We start from the raw sequence: 15,298 nt of genomic DNA, 5'->3' as shown, positions 1-15,298 counted from the left end.
GTGCATTTTATAGGTTGCGACAGAATAATGGTGTATATAAAATTCAAGTAAGATGTAGAGCCTTATATAACTCTTGTATGCAGTCTGACAGTCCTGGCATTCTGCCCCTATAGTTCTTGCTCTTAACTGTTAAATTGTAATGTCTTGTTTCAGTTTATGCAATGATAAAGCTGACTTCCTTTATTTCCGTTTTATAGAGGCATATGATTGCTTTGTATTCTCATACATTTTATTTATTTTGTTTTGTAAAATTAGTTTATAAAGATTTATCTATTTATTTGAAAGAGTTGCAGAAAAAGGGGTAGTGAGAGTGCACAAGAGAAAGATTTTCCTTCATTAGTTCATAGTACAAGTGCCTGCAACTCTCACAAAAGTGAGCCAAGCGCAAGCCCAAAGCCCAGAACTCCATCCAGGTGTCCCAGTTGGGGGACCCAAGTAATTGAGCCATCATTTGATGCTTCTTAGAATCTGCATTAGCAGAAATATGGTTAAAAAGTGGTTGAACTTTTAGCTGGGGCTTGAAATAACACTTAGATATGGGCTCAACATATTCCAAGAAGCAGCTTAAAATGCTGTGCCACAACTGATCCCTATTAAATTTTAAAAATGCAAAAATAAATTTTCAAAACAAATCACTCTTTACAGGTTGCTTCCAGTTGCTAAAGAAAAAACAACAAACCTCCCAGATACTCAAGCATATGATTTCTGTAAAAAATCATGTTTAGCTTTCTATTTTTTTTTTCTAATAGAAAATAGTCACTAGGACTGGCACCATGATATAGTAGGTTAAGTCTCCACTCATGGTGCTGAAATCCCATATGAGCACCAATTCCAGTCCCAGCTGCTCCACTTCTGATCCAGCTCCCTACTTTTGATCTAGGAAAGTAACGGAAGATTGCCCAAATCCTTGGGACCCTAAACTCATGTGAGAGACTCAGAAGAGTCTTATGGCTTCAAATCAACTCAGCTCCAGCCATTGCAGTTATTTGGGAAGTGAACCAGTGGATAGAATATTTATCTGTCTCTCATTCTCTCTCTAATTGTGTGTTTCAAATAAAATAACCTTCAAAAAGAAAAGAGTCATTCTATTTCTGTTTCATACTAATCTTTTACTATATTTAAATTTTGGCTTTTAGTCAACCTTCCATAGAAGGCTTTTTTTCTTTGGTGAGACTAAGATAATTGAGTATGTTTCTGTTTAAATTGTATTAAAAATTTGGATTCAATTCCGAGCTGCAGCTTCTGACCACAGCTTCCTGCTAGTGCAGAACCTGGTGATACAAATCCAAGGTTTGCTGACTCTTGTATTGAAAACTAATAAATGGCTACATGCAACTCAAGCCAAGTTTACCAGGGCTTGTGTTCATCCCCAGGAGAAAGTATAATATGAAGAGGCTCTGCTAAGGCTTACTGAGAGGAACTGGCAGGTTGTTTTTAGGTGGGGGTGAAGTCTGCTGGCTCTCACTTGGCACAAAGTGTCTTGTGCACTGGCTTGCTGTTCTGCACAGCCTTTTTATTTTGTTTGAAACATGTATGAAATGATAATACTGTTCATTGCCAGCTTCCCAGCAAGGTTCATGTATCATTCTTATTTTGCTATTCTGGGCATGGAAAACTACCTGGGACAGTCCCTATTGGATCTGTGGAGGTCTCTTTTTACAGTTAAAATGTGAACACTCACACTTCTGTTTGGTTTGGAGCTGCATGGATACGTGGTTAGGAAATGGCCACATGTCAGTTCAGGAGGGGTTTGACTATCCGAATCCTGTTCTGCCCAGTAGGCAGAAGTGATGGCTCAAGTAATTGGGCTCCTGCCACTAATGTGGAAGATGTAGGTTGTGGTCCAGCTCCCTCCCTGCTCTAGCCCTGGCCCAGTCTCAACTATTGTGAGCACTGGAGGTGTAACCATTGAATAGGGAGCCTTTATCTGTGTCTGTCTTCTGCCTCACAAACAACTCAATCAATAAATAAATACTAAAAGACACTTTAATTGTAACCTGCAGGTGTGAATATGGATTTTACAAACATTTGTCTGAAATGTGCATCATAGCTAATGCCAGGGAGCCAAGTAAACATTGGGGGAGAGATCCCCAGAATATTTAATCTTAAAGTTTCAGAAAGACAATGTTAAAGTCAAATGCCTAGTTTTGTAGTTGTGTCTGAGAAGAAAATTGTAAATATATGCATCAAGGAATAACTGTTGCTAGGTAGGACAAGAGTCTTATCGAAATGATAGCTTGTTTCTGGAAATTCCCCAAATGCATGGCATCTGTTTAACTCACAGATAGAAATGAATGAACACGGATTTAATCCTGTAGTCTTTTTAAAATTAATTTATTTTACTTGAAATAGTTGTACAGAGAAAGAGAGATCTCCCATCTGCTGATTCTCCCCAAATGGTTGTCATGGCCAGAGCCAGGCCGGTTCAAAACTAGGAATCAGGAGATTCCTCCAGATTTCCAGATTTCCTTCATGGGTATAGGGGCCCCAGAAACTGGACAATCCTCTGCTGCTTTCCCAGGTACTTTAGCAGGAAGCTGGATCGAAAGTGCAATTGCCAGGGTTCCAGGAGAGCTCATATGGTATGCAGGTGCCACCAGGCTGAAGATTAGCATGCTAGGCCATCTTGGTGGCCCCTATCCCTGTAGTCTTGTGCTCTGAGACTCTTGGCTCATCTCCTTGAAGAGTCTATAATGAATTAAGAATTACTGTTAGTATCCAAAAAGAAATTTACAGTTCAACAGCAGAGCAATGTTAGATAAGATATGCTATTGAAGAAAGGAACTCAAGACAGTTTTTAAGCATCTGCAATCAGATACTACATATGTGGCTTAGGCATCGTACAGGGTTTTAAAGTGGTAACTATTAGTTTTCCTTTATTAGTTTTACAGGAAATATATACAAATGTTTCTCTTTAGAAGCAGAAGTTGGTGTAATTTGTCATTGTCTCTAGTTAGGCTTGTGGGATAGAATCTCCATGGGAAAAGTTAGCAGCAACCTTACATTGAAAATATTTCAAGACTGTATGCTGGAGAGTTCTGGAGGGAGACAGCAAAAGTGGGTTGAAGGAAGTAATCTCCCAACAGATAGTGCAGGTGTTCTGGAATGCTGCCTTCTGCTGCCTCCTCTTCCCACACTTAGACATGTAATTGATGCTCTTATTTTGGGTCTTTCCATGTATGAATTAGGGATCCTCCTCTCAGTGCACATGCTGCTTCCTTCTCATTCTGCTCTGTGCATTTATCACACTTCATTGAATTAGTTACCTTCTTTGTCTATAGACCCCAGGAGGTTGAATCAGTACCAACAAAACACAATGGGATTCTAGCATGGGAGATAATGCTAGGTGCTATGTGGACAGTGGAAGACAGTGGAAGGTGCTATGGAACAAAGGTTACGTGTTGATAGGAGTTCAAAATATATCTGTAGAATTGAAGAACTTGAGAAAATATAAAGTAAAAAGCTAGTATGGTACAGCCTTTACATGAAATTATGTTCTATTTTAAAACAGCATCCATCCATTTATGTAAATGATGATGCATGCATAAGACATTGTTTAGACTACAGATGATCTCTGGTGTAGATTCTGACTCCCACAGATTAAGAAAAAAATGAAGAATGAATCTAAAATTCTCTCTCCAACCTGTCTATTAAGCTTCTACTCCTCAACAAACGTCATCACCATCTATTGCTTATTTAATAAGTATTATTATTTAAAAACATTTAATAATATTATCTAACATACTTATCTAATAATGATAATAATTGTTTATCTAATAATCAGCAATATAACTCTAAACAAAAGAATCTACATTCACCAGCGAAAGGACCAAAAAAAGGTTTCTACCTTTGGTCAGGAAGGGAAACTGGATTTGGGGAAAAGCACAGGAGGTTTGTGTAAAAGATGTGTCACCGCTTGTGTCTACCTGAACTTGCCATCAGGTGAACTAAGATCCCCTTCCCTGCTTGGGAAGAGTAGTGTTGAGGCATCCTGGAGGCACCGATGAAAGGTATTATTCCTGAGAGTTGAATCGCTTGGTTTTCCTAGGAAAAAGAAAACCTGTAGGTGACCCGTTTTCTCCCAGGAATTTTGGGATCCTGAGTTCTCTGCAGAGCACTGAAACAATGCAGGGCTTTCCTGACTCGTTCATTGCTAGGCACTGCAAGATTGTCATCCTCTTCCCTTTCCATCAGCTCCCTCACTTCTCCTCTCCCCACCTCTCTTTATCTTTCCTTTCTCCCACCTCTCCTCTTTTCTTCCACCTCCTCTTTATTCTGCAAACTTGAGATAAATGTAGATTTATATCCAGCTGCAAAAAGTCAATGCAGTGTTCCCTTGAGCACTTTGCCCAGTTCCTGCTAGTTGTAATATCTTGCAAAACTACAGAGCAGTGTCATAATCAGGGTATTGACACTGATAATCAAGGCACAGAACAATCCCCTCACACCGGAGTCCCTCCTATTGCTGTTTTATAATCACATCCATGACCTTTTCCAGAGACTTTAAGGCAGTGGTGAAGCATTTAAGTGGAATTAATGTTTATCCTTGCCAGGATGTTTAGCAGCTGGGAGAGGAACCCAGCTCTGATGGATAAGTGCTCATTTTCTGCCCTGACATCTCCCATTTCTCCTATGCTTATGTTCCTAGGGAGATGCTTCTCTATTTCTTTCCTGAGTATCAGCTACCAGCAGAACTGGACTACATCTCTGTGGAAGAACTTACAGCAAATTCAGAGGTAAGCTGGTTGTTTCAGAACTCTGTGACAGATGGCCTAAAGTTAATCATCGGTGAAGAAAAACAGCCAGTGTTACTATTAAGAGGATGTAGAATGCTTTGAGCAGATGAAGATGGGAAACCTTACATCAAATAGATGACTCAGAATTAAAATCACGGTTGAAGTCATTGTGGCAGTGGGTAAAATAAGGAGACCAAGACAGACAGTGGCAGAGAAAAGCATGTCCATTCCTTAGGTACTTCCTGCACTGTCTGTTGTGAGGAGCTGAGGTGGAGATTTGGTAGCCCTGTTAGTGCCCGGAGAATCATCTTAACCAGAGCCACTAGAACATTACTAGGAAACATAGGCAATACTGAGTTTTCTAAATCACCTTGAGAAAGTGCAATACACAATTGGAAGGAAAACTTCACATTGATCACATGTTAATACATAGTCCCCACATTGCCGAGATGAAGTTGTGCTAGGTCTGAATGCCTGAGGTCAAAAAGAGCTGCTCCGAAAGTAGTGGGGAAGGGCCAGTGCAGTGAGGGAGGCAGCTGCTGGCAGAGACATTGGCTGAATGACACTATGTACAGAGACACAAATTTTTGATCTAACGGAGTTGCCATATACCTTAGTCTAACCCTGCATTAAGTCCCAGTATCTCCTCTGTAATTGTGTTAGCTTGTTTATCTTTCATTCTTGCCTTACCCTCTACCACGGGGCCACTGACTCCACAAGTAAACTGCAACCTCTCTAGTCAATGTCATTGATGCCCATCATTATTTTTTTTAAAGCTTTATTTATTTTTATTGGAAAGGCAGATTTACAGAGAGAAGGAGAGACAGGAAGATCTTCCAGCTGCTGGTCCACTCCCTAAGTAGCTGCAGCAGTTAAATCTGAGCTAACCTGTAGCTGGGGGCCAGGAACTTCTTCTAGGTCTCCCATGTGGGTACAGGGATGCAAGGTTTTAGACTGTCCTCAACTGCTTTCGCAGGCCACAAGAAGGGAGCTGGATGGGAAGTGGAACAGCTGGCACACAAACCCACTTGGGATCCTCAAGCATGCAAACTGAGGATTTAGCCACTGAGCCATGACTGTGGGCCTGACCATCGTTATTTCTTAAGTTACTTCTCTGAGGCCTTCAACCAAAATGCCCCATTCTTCTGTAGCAGTTCCATTGTGACATCCATGGCAACATAATTTTCATTTCCTTGCTCCCCTCTCTCCCATTTTCTTTATGGCAACACCTTTCCTGCATGATTCCTTGTGCTGGCGTGTCCAGGGGCTGGCTCCTCACCACCTTCTTCTTGCTATTCAGGAAGTCAACTTCAAGGTGACTTCAGCTCATCTCTGACTGTGTGCTCTCCCTTGTGCTTGAAGCTACTCTGTCTGTTTCTCTGGAATTACCTTTTAAGAATCCATATTGCAGCTGCCTTCCTGGCATGTCTCTGAATGCTTATTATTTCCTCCAGCTTGATTTTTTAATCTGCATTTAATAAAACACTGTATTTATTTATGTAAGCTGCCTTAATTCCTTGATGGAATGAAGTAAGGTGTAATTTAGTTAATTAATTTAATTGGGCCCAGATTTAAAATATCCAGAGTGCCACTGTTAGCTTGAGTCATTCATGGCTTTTTATACTAGATACTTGTATGTTATAACTCTGCTGCAGACAGCTTGTTTTGTAAAAGTGAATATCTGGTTCTGTTATTATTTCTGAAAACAGCTGAAGCAATGGCCAGAGCAGACAAACCAAAAGCTGCAAATGTGTTTCTACCAGGTAAGCTTCCTTTCAATGCAGCCGTTTAAATTCTAAATGACCCTGTGTATCAAAGGAGAAACAATATACATTGCCAAATGTTAGGTTTGGAAAGAAATTAAATTTTCATTTACTTATGAAGACTTAGATTAATGCATGGAATACAGGATGTCATAAAGCCGTATCTTTTTAGAATTTGAAAATGTAAATATTTCTGCAACAACTTATGAAGAGCTTAGAGCAAGTTTGTAGTTTTAATTTACTTTGAGAGTAGGGTGGACACAAATATATAAAGATATCCACTCTTGGATTATTCACCAAATAATTTCAGTAGAGGTGCTCAGCCAGGTTCAAGCCTCGAGCCAAGGAACTCAGGTGACATCTGCCATGTGAACGACAGAAACCAAAGTGCCAAAGCCATCATCTTCTGCCTCCCAGGATGTGCGTCAGAAATAAGCTGGAATCAGAAGTAGGGCCAGGACTTGAATGTGGATACTCAAACATGGAATGCAGCGTCTCAAGTAGCATTTTTAATACTATGCAAAACACTTGCCCCAGGACTGTATTTGTACAGGAAGCAGAATATTTTTTGTCTTTATGAAATATTTTCATGGAAACTTTAAAATAAACTAGGGCAGAAATTATATGTAGATTCAAGTTTTAAATTACTTCAGACAATTTGATACCCTTTATTTTTAAAGTATCTTAGTAGTTTTTTTTTTTTTTTTTAAGATTTATGTTATACTTGAAAGGCAGACTTAGAGAATCTTCCATCTGCTGATTTACTCTCCAGATGACCACAATGGGGCCGGGGGTGGGCCAGACAGCTTGTTCTATAAAAGTTAATATCCTGTTATATTATCCTGGGCCAGTCCAAAGCCAGGAGCCAAGGTCTTCATCTGGGTCTCATATATGCGTACTGGAGCCCATCTTCCACTGCTTTTCAAGCATATTAGAAAGAAGCTGGTTAGGAAGTGGAGTAACTAGAACTCAAACTGGTGTCCGCATAGCATGCAGACATTATACATTGTAGTTTAACACACTGTGCCTCAGCATTAACCCCTAACAATTTTATGATTTTTTCCATTATTATACAAGTAGTTATAGTTAATGCTAATACAAGTAAAAGGAATTTAAAGAACTTCATCACTTTTCTCAAACCTTTCCAAAATTGTCGAAATATTTTTGTACATTAAATCGCACATGCTTTTGCGTATTGAGTTTTTCAATAAATAGTGCTATGTATTTTATTCCCTTTATTCCTTGAAGACTTTATGAGGGAATCTGAAATTAAATATCTTCCATTTTTGCTACAGAAATACCTCAAAAATTCCTATAGTCTCAACTCTCTGGTTTTACACTCAAGGGAGTGTAAAGTTCAAGCTGAGCTTGACCAGCAGACAAGGAGGTTTAAGTGGGAACCAAGATGGCCACTGGAGCACACAGTTTCATCTTAGATGTCATAAGCCTAGAAGTTCTCAAGGCACTTGGAATAAGATGGAAATGTTGGGTCTTCTTGAGCATTTCTGTTTCCCCGAACTGTTCTCCAGCTGTGTCCCCAGCACATGCAGTCTTGCTCTGTGTGTTGTTGCTTAGAGCCAGCTTCCAAAAAAACGATCTCAGAACATGCAGTTCTGCAAACAAGGAAGTCACTGGGACCTCTGGAGATGGACAAAGTGCAACTCTAAGAGGCACAGCCTCATCTCTTTTGTAAGTCATGGAATACATCTGAATATTCCTGATGCAGAAATGAGAAGGAATTGTGATATAAAGTCCCAAAAGATATATGACTATGAAAACTTGAAATGAAAGCTAATGCTGAAATCGAATTCCTTCTTATGACACTTTACAAAGTACTTACAAAGTACTCAAGTTTTAGGTGGTACCCTAAAATTAACAATCTTTGTTGATATTTATGACTCTAATGTTTCTGTTGAAGAAAGAGGGCAGGGAGTGTATTTCTTAGTTCCTCATTACTGCTCAGCGGAAAAATGAATTTATTTTCTGAATAAGGCTTTGTTGAAAAGTGTAAATGTTGCAGTGTGAAGACTTCCTTGTAAATATCTGTCCCCTAAAAGAAAATGCAAAATTTGCATTCTGTTTATTCTTTACTATATTCTAATATTTTTCAAATAGTGTTTTTTCAAGGTTAAAAAATACTAATCAATTGAAAGACAGAGTTAAGGAGAGGAAGAAAGAGAGAAAAACATCTTCCTCCCACTAGTTCACTAGTCAAATGTTTACAAAAACTAGGGTCTAGGCCATTGCCAGAGGTCTCACACGTGGGTGGCAGGAACCCATGCACCTAACCCATCATCCATTGCATCCTAAGCACAACAGCAGGTAATTGGACCAGAAGCTCAGTAGCTGGGAACCAAACCAGCTCTCTAAGAAGTGATGCAAGCATTGCCAGTAATAACCTAAAAAGTTTGCATCACCATGCCTGTTTCAAAGTTCTGGATTCTAGGAGTGATGCCAGTATAAGAACCAGGAGTTCAAGAATTTCTGTTGAGTCAAATGTGATAAACAAACAAACAAGCAAAAGCTGTACAATCAAAATCATGACTTTCCTCATAATAAAACTCCTCAATCATAAGGATTTGGCCAAGGATCAGTAACTTTAAGTAGATATAAGAGTTATTCAGAGGTCTCGTGTTTGGCATTAGATGTTCCATGGGACATTGGAAGTCTGCAGCACATTGCCTGCATTTGAATCCAGCCTCAGGTCTTGATTCTGGCACCCTGAGAGGCAGCGGTTGATGGCCCAAGTGGTTGGGCCCCAGCCACTTCTGTGAGAGATATGAATCAAGATCCCAACTTGCCACTTTGGTCTGGTCTGGCTGTGACCATGAACACATTAGGGGAGTGAACCAGCTCCAAAACTCCTGCAGAACTTTGAACTTTAGCTTTTAATGATGCCGGGAAAGTACCGAGTTAATTAGCTGTGGTGTTTAGGGGGTGAGTCTAGTGGGAGGTCCTTAAGTTGCTGGCAACATAGATTTTCAAGGAAGTTCTCACTGGAGAAAGTTGGTATAGAGCTCTGAGTTCAGCCCAGCATGTCCTCTGCTTGCTGACTCATCATGTGATTTTTCCTGCACACATCTTCCCTCGGTGACTTCCCTGCCATCCTTAGAGACCACATCAATGGAGTTATCTAACTAGGATTTGAACTTCCAAAATAATGAATAAAATAAAGCTCCCTTTCCTTCAAAAATAGCTTATCTCACATATTTTATGACTGCAATGAGAATCTGACTAATGTATACATGAAAGACAGGGAAGTTATGTAAGTCACAAATCTCTGTTCATCTCACTCTGTGTTTGTAGTTTTCGTAACTACTGTAACAGTACTGATGGCACGATTGTGCGCCATCTGACTCCAGCTCTTATTATATATATATATATATATATATTTTTTTTTTTTCTCATAGGATAGCTGTTCCACCCAAAGCCATGAGTTTCTCTCAATCACTTATATTGATCTGCTCTGAGTCTTTCTCCATGGAGTCCTCATAAACACCTAACCACTTTCCAAGTCCTTAGTGGGAGTCTTGAATTTCTTTGCCTTCTATCTAGATCTTGGTCAAAGCATCTTCTACATGAAGCCTTACCTAGTCTCTCTCTTTGAAATTAAGCTTGATCTCTGTGTACTAAGAGAACTTTCAAATTGTGATGACCCTAATTAAATTTTCTGCCTTGTATTAGCTTTTTATTTTTTTTAATTTTTTTTTAAGATTTATTATTATTGGAAAGCTGGATGTACAGAGAGGAGGAGAGACAGAGAGGAAGATCTTCCATCTGATGATTCACTCCCCAAGTGAGCCGCAACGGGCCGGTGCTGTGCCGATCCGATGCTGGGAACCAGGAACCTCTTCCAGGTCTCCCACACGGGTGCAGGGTACCAAAGCATTGGGCCGTCCTCAACTGCTTTCCCAGGCCACAAGCAGGGAGCTGGATGAGAAGTGGATCTGCCGGGATTAGAACCGGCGCCCATATGGGATCCCGGGGCGTTCAAGGTGAGGACTTTAGCCACTAGGCCACGGCACAGGGCCCCTTGTATTAGCTTTTTGTATTTTATGTTCTTATCTAGGTTTTAGAATCCTTGAAATTAGTACTCCTCTCTTCTAGAGCTCTTTATCTCAGTGTCAGTCAATAACTTTGAATGCATCCAAGTATTTATGTTTGAGTTTTATTGAAGTTGACTCTTTCTGTTATCCTGCCTACCTACAGAAGCACACACATATGCCTATTTGTATGGCATAAATACATACATTGTGTGTAACTTCCTTATTGTACCCAAACTTGTTAAGCTTTTAAAGCTGCAAAACTGCTAAAACTCTCACTTTTTGAATTCAAGGCAGAAAATTTGAATTTCAGTTGAATAGTCTTTCTTTCAAATTCTAATTCTGTTCTGAATGAATGGAATTTGGAAAGAATTCCATTTTTATTCCACCATAAATACCTCTACAAAAGTCAGGTGAGCTAGCAGAACTAAGTCTCTCATCCTGTTACAGTTCTCTTCTCAACTTAATTAAAATGTTAATACAGTTAGATGTCTTTTCACATTGAACTTTAAAAGTTGCCAAAATTGACACCTTTTACAGAAGATCTCCCCAGCACTCATAAAATTCCTAAATACTGCTTTCAAGGGATCATATTTGAAAATTGCAAATAATCAGAGTAAGTTACTGATGTAAGTCTGTCAGATCCTGTAAGCCAGGATTTTAAAACTCTTTCATCTAATGGATCATTCATACCCTCTCTCAACTCTAATAGTAGCTGAGCTTTACTCAGGGACAGAAGGTCCTTTCTCCTCTGTACATGTGTGTTGTTATGAAGTATAGGCTAGCATGCTCTTGAATGTACAGTATTTTAAATATCTTTGAATCACTGATAACTAAATTCAGTGCCTTTATTTTGGGGAATGTTATTATTATTGAATAGAAATTCAACATTGAGGGGTTTCGATTATTTGTTTAAGGGTGTTACGGAAGTAAGAGAATCTCACAGGAACAAGAGTGGCTGCTGGATGAGATTAGCACAGTGTCTGAGAAAGGTCTGAAAACAGTAGTAAACATGGTAGAGAGAGGGCCAACAGACCTTGAGCTCAAGCACAATCTTCTCATGGTAGAGCATAGGAATCTCGTTAGTGCAAACCATTCTAGTATTTGTCCAAATGAGATTTACCAAGTGTCTATTATGTCAGAATGTCTTCAGACCTTCTCAAAATGTGATACAAGTAGTTAATATCAACCTGAAATGGAATCATTTTCTTTCTTCATTACCTCCTCCTACTTCATGAGTGCCTCTGACATACCATGTATCCTCAGACGACAACCAAAACTAATGAGCAAGCAAGAATCATATGCATTACTGTATTCATCAAAATAAGGACAGCAACAGGAGCAGGAATTCCTCTTGCTTTATACAGTGTGTGCACATTAGAGATACCACAGACTTGAGTTCTAATAATACTATATTTCCTGCCAAGCCAGCTCCCAGGAGACTGGCCGTTCTGTTATTTCCTATGAGTTACTACTGCTACTGTGGGGTCACGTATACCTGCTTCCCTTTTCCCTTGAATGAGTTGATACCACAAGTGAAAGAACAAATTCAGCCCTGATGAGGTTTCTCCTACACTACAAAGCCAACATCTCTGAGCTCATGGTAGAATTCCTCAATCACCCTTATGTTACAATGACTAGAGTATTATAAGGACATTACATGATTGCAGTTTAGATTTCCAATGGCACTTACAGAATCATCATTTGGTACATAATTGCAGAGTTGGAATATTAAATTTCCTGTGATATTTAGAAGAAAAATAATATTTTAAAAAACTGAAAATTTTTTTTGTAAAAAAAAATTCCCAGATCCAGAATGTTTATATGGTTCAGTATGAAAAAAAATTAAAGAAAAAAGTGCAGTCCATTATCTATGAAGCAAACAGAAGAGGGGTACTTAATGAAATCTCTCTGGGACAATGTGAAAAAAGAAGGAAAATTGCCGAGGGTAAACTGGAGAAGCTCCGTGTGCAAGTGGCAGCATTGCTGCATAAATTTCAGCTGGTGAGTGATGACATTTTGTTGGAGAGTAAGAATATATTCTGTTAAAAGAGCAGTAAGATACTTCCTTCCCTGATGTTTTCATTCTCTTACTAGCTGCAGAGAGGTCACTTACCCCAGCTGTTACTCTCTCTATAATGATAGAGGAATCAGAAGTGAGCGTGCAAGATACATATTAGAAAATTTTAGAACTGTCTCTTCTTTTTTATACTTAAATCAAAATCTTTGTGATTGCTGTAGGATGTTCACCTTCAGTGTGTCCTCAGTAGAATGAGTGCAGTGGGAATTCTTTTTTCAGACAATATTTTAATTTACTTTTATCTTAATACATAAAAATATATGTGTGTTTAAGATTTGAGGAAAAGTTGGAGAGATCAGTATGTAATGTGTAAGTATAGATTGCCATCATCCTCATCTATGTATTTTAAAACATGAAGGATTGAGCTTCTTTTTATACATTAAGGCAATGAGGAATGGCTCATCTTCTATGATAGTACTTAAAAATACTGAATGAAATACAACAAGTCTGAAAACTTTGTGGATGCTAAAAACAAATGGAGAGAAGTCTAAGGCAGAACAGTGAGTCCACAGAGTACATGGCGTCCCTTAATCCTAGACGCCTAGAGCTGAGACGTAAGACAGAACTTCACTGGGCCCTGCATGCATGGAGCCTTAGACACCTGCAGAAGGCCTGGAGGACTGAGCCATGGGTCCCCTTGTTCCTAAAGGGGTTTGGAAATGGTTTAGGTACCTAGCCATCTATCAGTGTAGAAAGTGACAAGCATTAAGCTTTGAAACTTGATTGCTTTGGTTTCTATGAACAATTTAAGGTGGAAGTCCACTAACCCATCAAAACAATTACATACCTTTTCATTTACTAGGAATTCTTCTCCTTAATTACAAAAGGAAATGCAAAGAATATTTTGCTTAGTGTGTAGTACATACCATCTAAGCAACAATTAAAAAACTATAGTATTGAAATAATTATTTACTAAGTTCATTGTTTGCTTTATAAGTGTTTCCTCTGAATATCCACAATAATTACACCAATCTAATTCACCATGTTCAGAGTGTTGGATAGAGACATGAAGGGCTTTGGCCAGCAACGCTTGAGCATGAAACTTTTTACCTAGTGTCATTGGAACAGTAGTCAAAGGGCTCCTGTTCACATATACTAGTCTCACCACCATACTTGAAATTTCTACTTTTACTGTGTCTCATTGAGAGCAACTACAGAGGAACAGAGTTTCTAGATGAAGTAGCTTCATGATGAAGTAGACCCACAGCAGATGGAATAGGAAAGGCAAATGAAGGGACTGGCAATAGAACTCACCTAAAATGCTGAGGAAGTCCCGTCAGCTAGGTGGGTGATTGTAGCCGTGAGACTGGATTTTACCTAATAGGCCAAGAAGCTTTTAGTGTCAGGAAGGGTCATGGAAGAACCCCTATCAAGGTCAGTGATGTTTGGACATCTAGTTAAAATATCAGTGTTGTGACTCACCTGCAGGAACAGGATCCAGGCCCACAAAACCAGGACTCAATTTAATTCATGCTGCTTAAAGGAAGCAAAGACTGACTAGAAAGATGGTGGCACTCAACACTTGGTGGGGGCAGTATTAAAGCTGGCATTGTTTCTGAAAAACTTCTCTGAAAATTCTTACTTTGTCCAGTGACTTACAGAGCTGGATAATCTCCAAATTGGGCCTTTAGGGAATAAGATGTAAGTAAATTAAGAGGCAGCATCTGTTCCACAGATCTGTCCATGGATCAAGGAGCCCAGGACGGTAGCGTAAGCCAGAGGTTGTGGGGAAAGATGTGAGAGTGGATAGATGAAAAATGAAGCAGTCAGAATTATCTATGTTTGCCTAAAAGGCTAAAAAATAAATGCACTGTAAAAATGAGAGGTGAATTGAGAGCAAATGCAAGGCCACTGTTGTGAGCTTGCACAGAATACAGCCACAGAATACACTGGAGTTTCTTCCTCCGAGGTGACTATTGCTTCTCTCTTCCAGGGTTGTCCAGTAGGTGATCCGGAGCAGATTGACGTTTACCTAGAAGCTTTACTTAAAGAAGATGTTTTCCTTTCCCGTAGCACTTTAAATGAAGTTGCTGTAGATAAGGGACATAGTTCCTCTTTGGAATGATATGAAAGGATTTCCCAAAAGTGAGATAAGACAGTCACTTTTAAGAAAGCTGTGGAGAAATTGAAATATTCTTTTCAAAAGTAACCTTGTTTTTATTTATTATACACTTTATCCTATTGAACATCAGGAAGTTTTTTACTTCAAAAGTGATTCCTTGTTTGCAATTTCATATATATATATATATATATATATATATATATAACTGTTATATATATATATATATATATATATATATATATATATATATATAACAGTTATATATATATATATCTAGCTTATTTCCTATCTCTTCTTGTTCTACTAGAAAGCTTTTCTAAAATTATGTCAGCCATAAAGAAAAATGAAAGTTTGTGTAAGCTCCGATTTAGTTTTTCCATGTGATAGAAACTTGAACATGGTGGTTTCCAAAATAAGTAGATAAAGGGATATAGAATCTCTTCCTCTTGAAGGATGTGTTGAAAAAGAGGGACACCACGTCCTTTCCCCAGTGCCGGGAGCGACCAGTGAGACAGGATACAAATCCTCCCAACACCAAGATGTCCTTTAGAGTATACTTCTTTTATCACAGGAGTAGAGTAAGCCTCTTCAACATTCTATATCTACAAATCACG

At 39.0% G+C, this 15,298-nt stretch overlaps 1 protein-coding gene across 1 annotated transcript in view; it reads left to right on the top strand.

The window, feature by feature from the left end:
* Positions 1-14,868, top strand: part of MORC1 (MORC family CW-type zinc finger 1) — a 170,374-nt gene extending 155,506 nt beyond the window's left edge. The window contains exons 24-27 of the mRNA XM_058661335.1: positions 4,649-4,736; positions 6,446-6,499; positions 12,352-12,546; positions 14,556-14,868. Of these exons, the coding sequence (XP_058517318.1) occupies positions 4,649-4,736; positions 6,446-6,499; positions 12,352-12,546; positions 14,556-14,687 (469 nt within the window). The 3' untranslated portion in view covers positions 14,688-14,868. The remainder of the gene's footprint in view (positions 1-4,648; positions 4,737-6,445; positions 6,500-12,351; positions 12,547-14,555) is intronic.
* Positions 14,869-15,298: the final 430 nt, after the last annotated feature.

This window comes from Ochotona princeps, chromosome 3 (genome assembly GCF_030435755.1).
Source record: "Ochotona princeps isolate mOchPri1 chromosome 3, mOchPri1.hap1, whole genome shotgun sequence".
Lineage (NCBI taxonomy): Eukaryota > Metazoa > Chordata > Mammalia > Lagomorpha > Ochotonidae > Ochotona > Ochotona princeps.
Note: the sequence above shows the minus strand (reverse complement) of the source record. Positions and strands in the feature narration are given on the sequence as shown.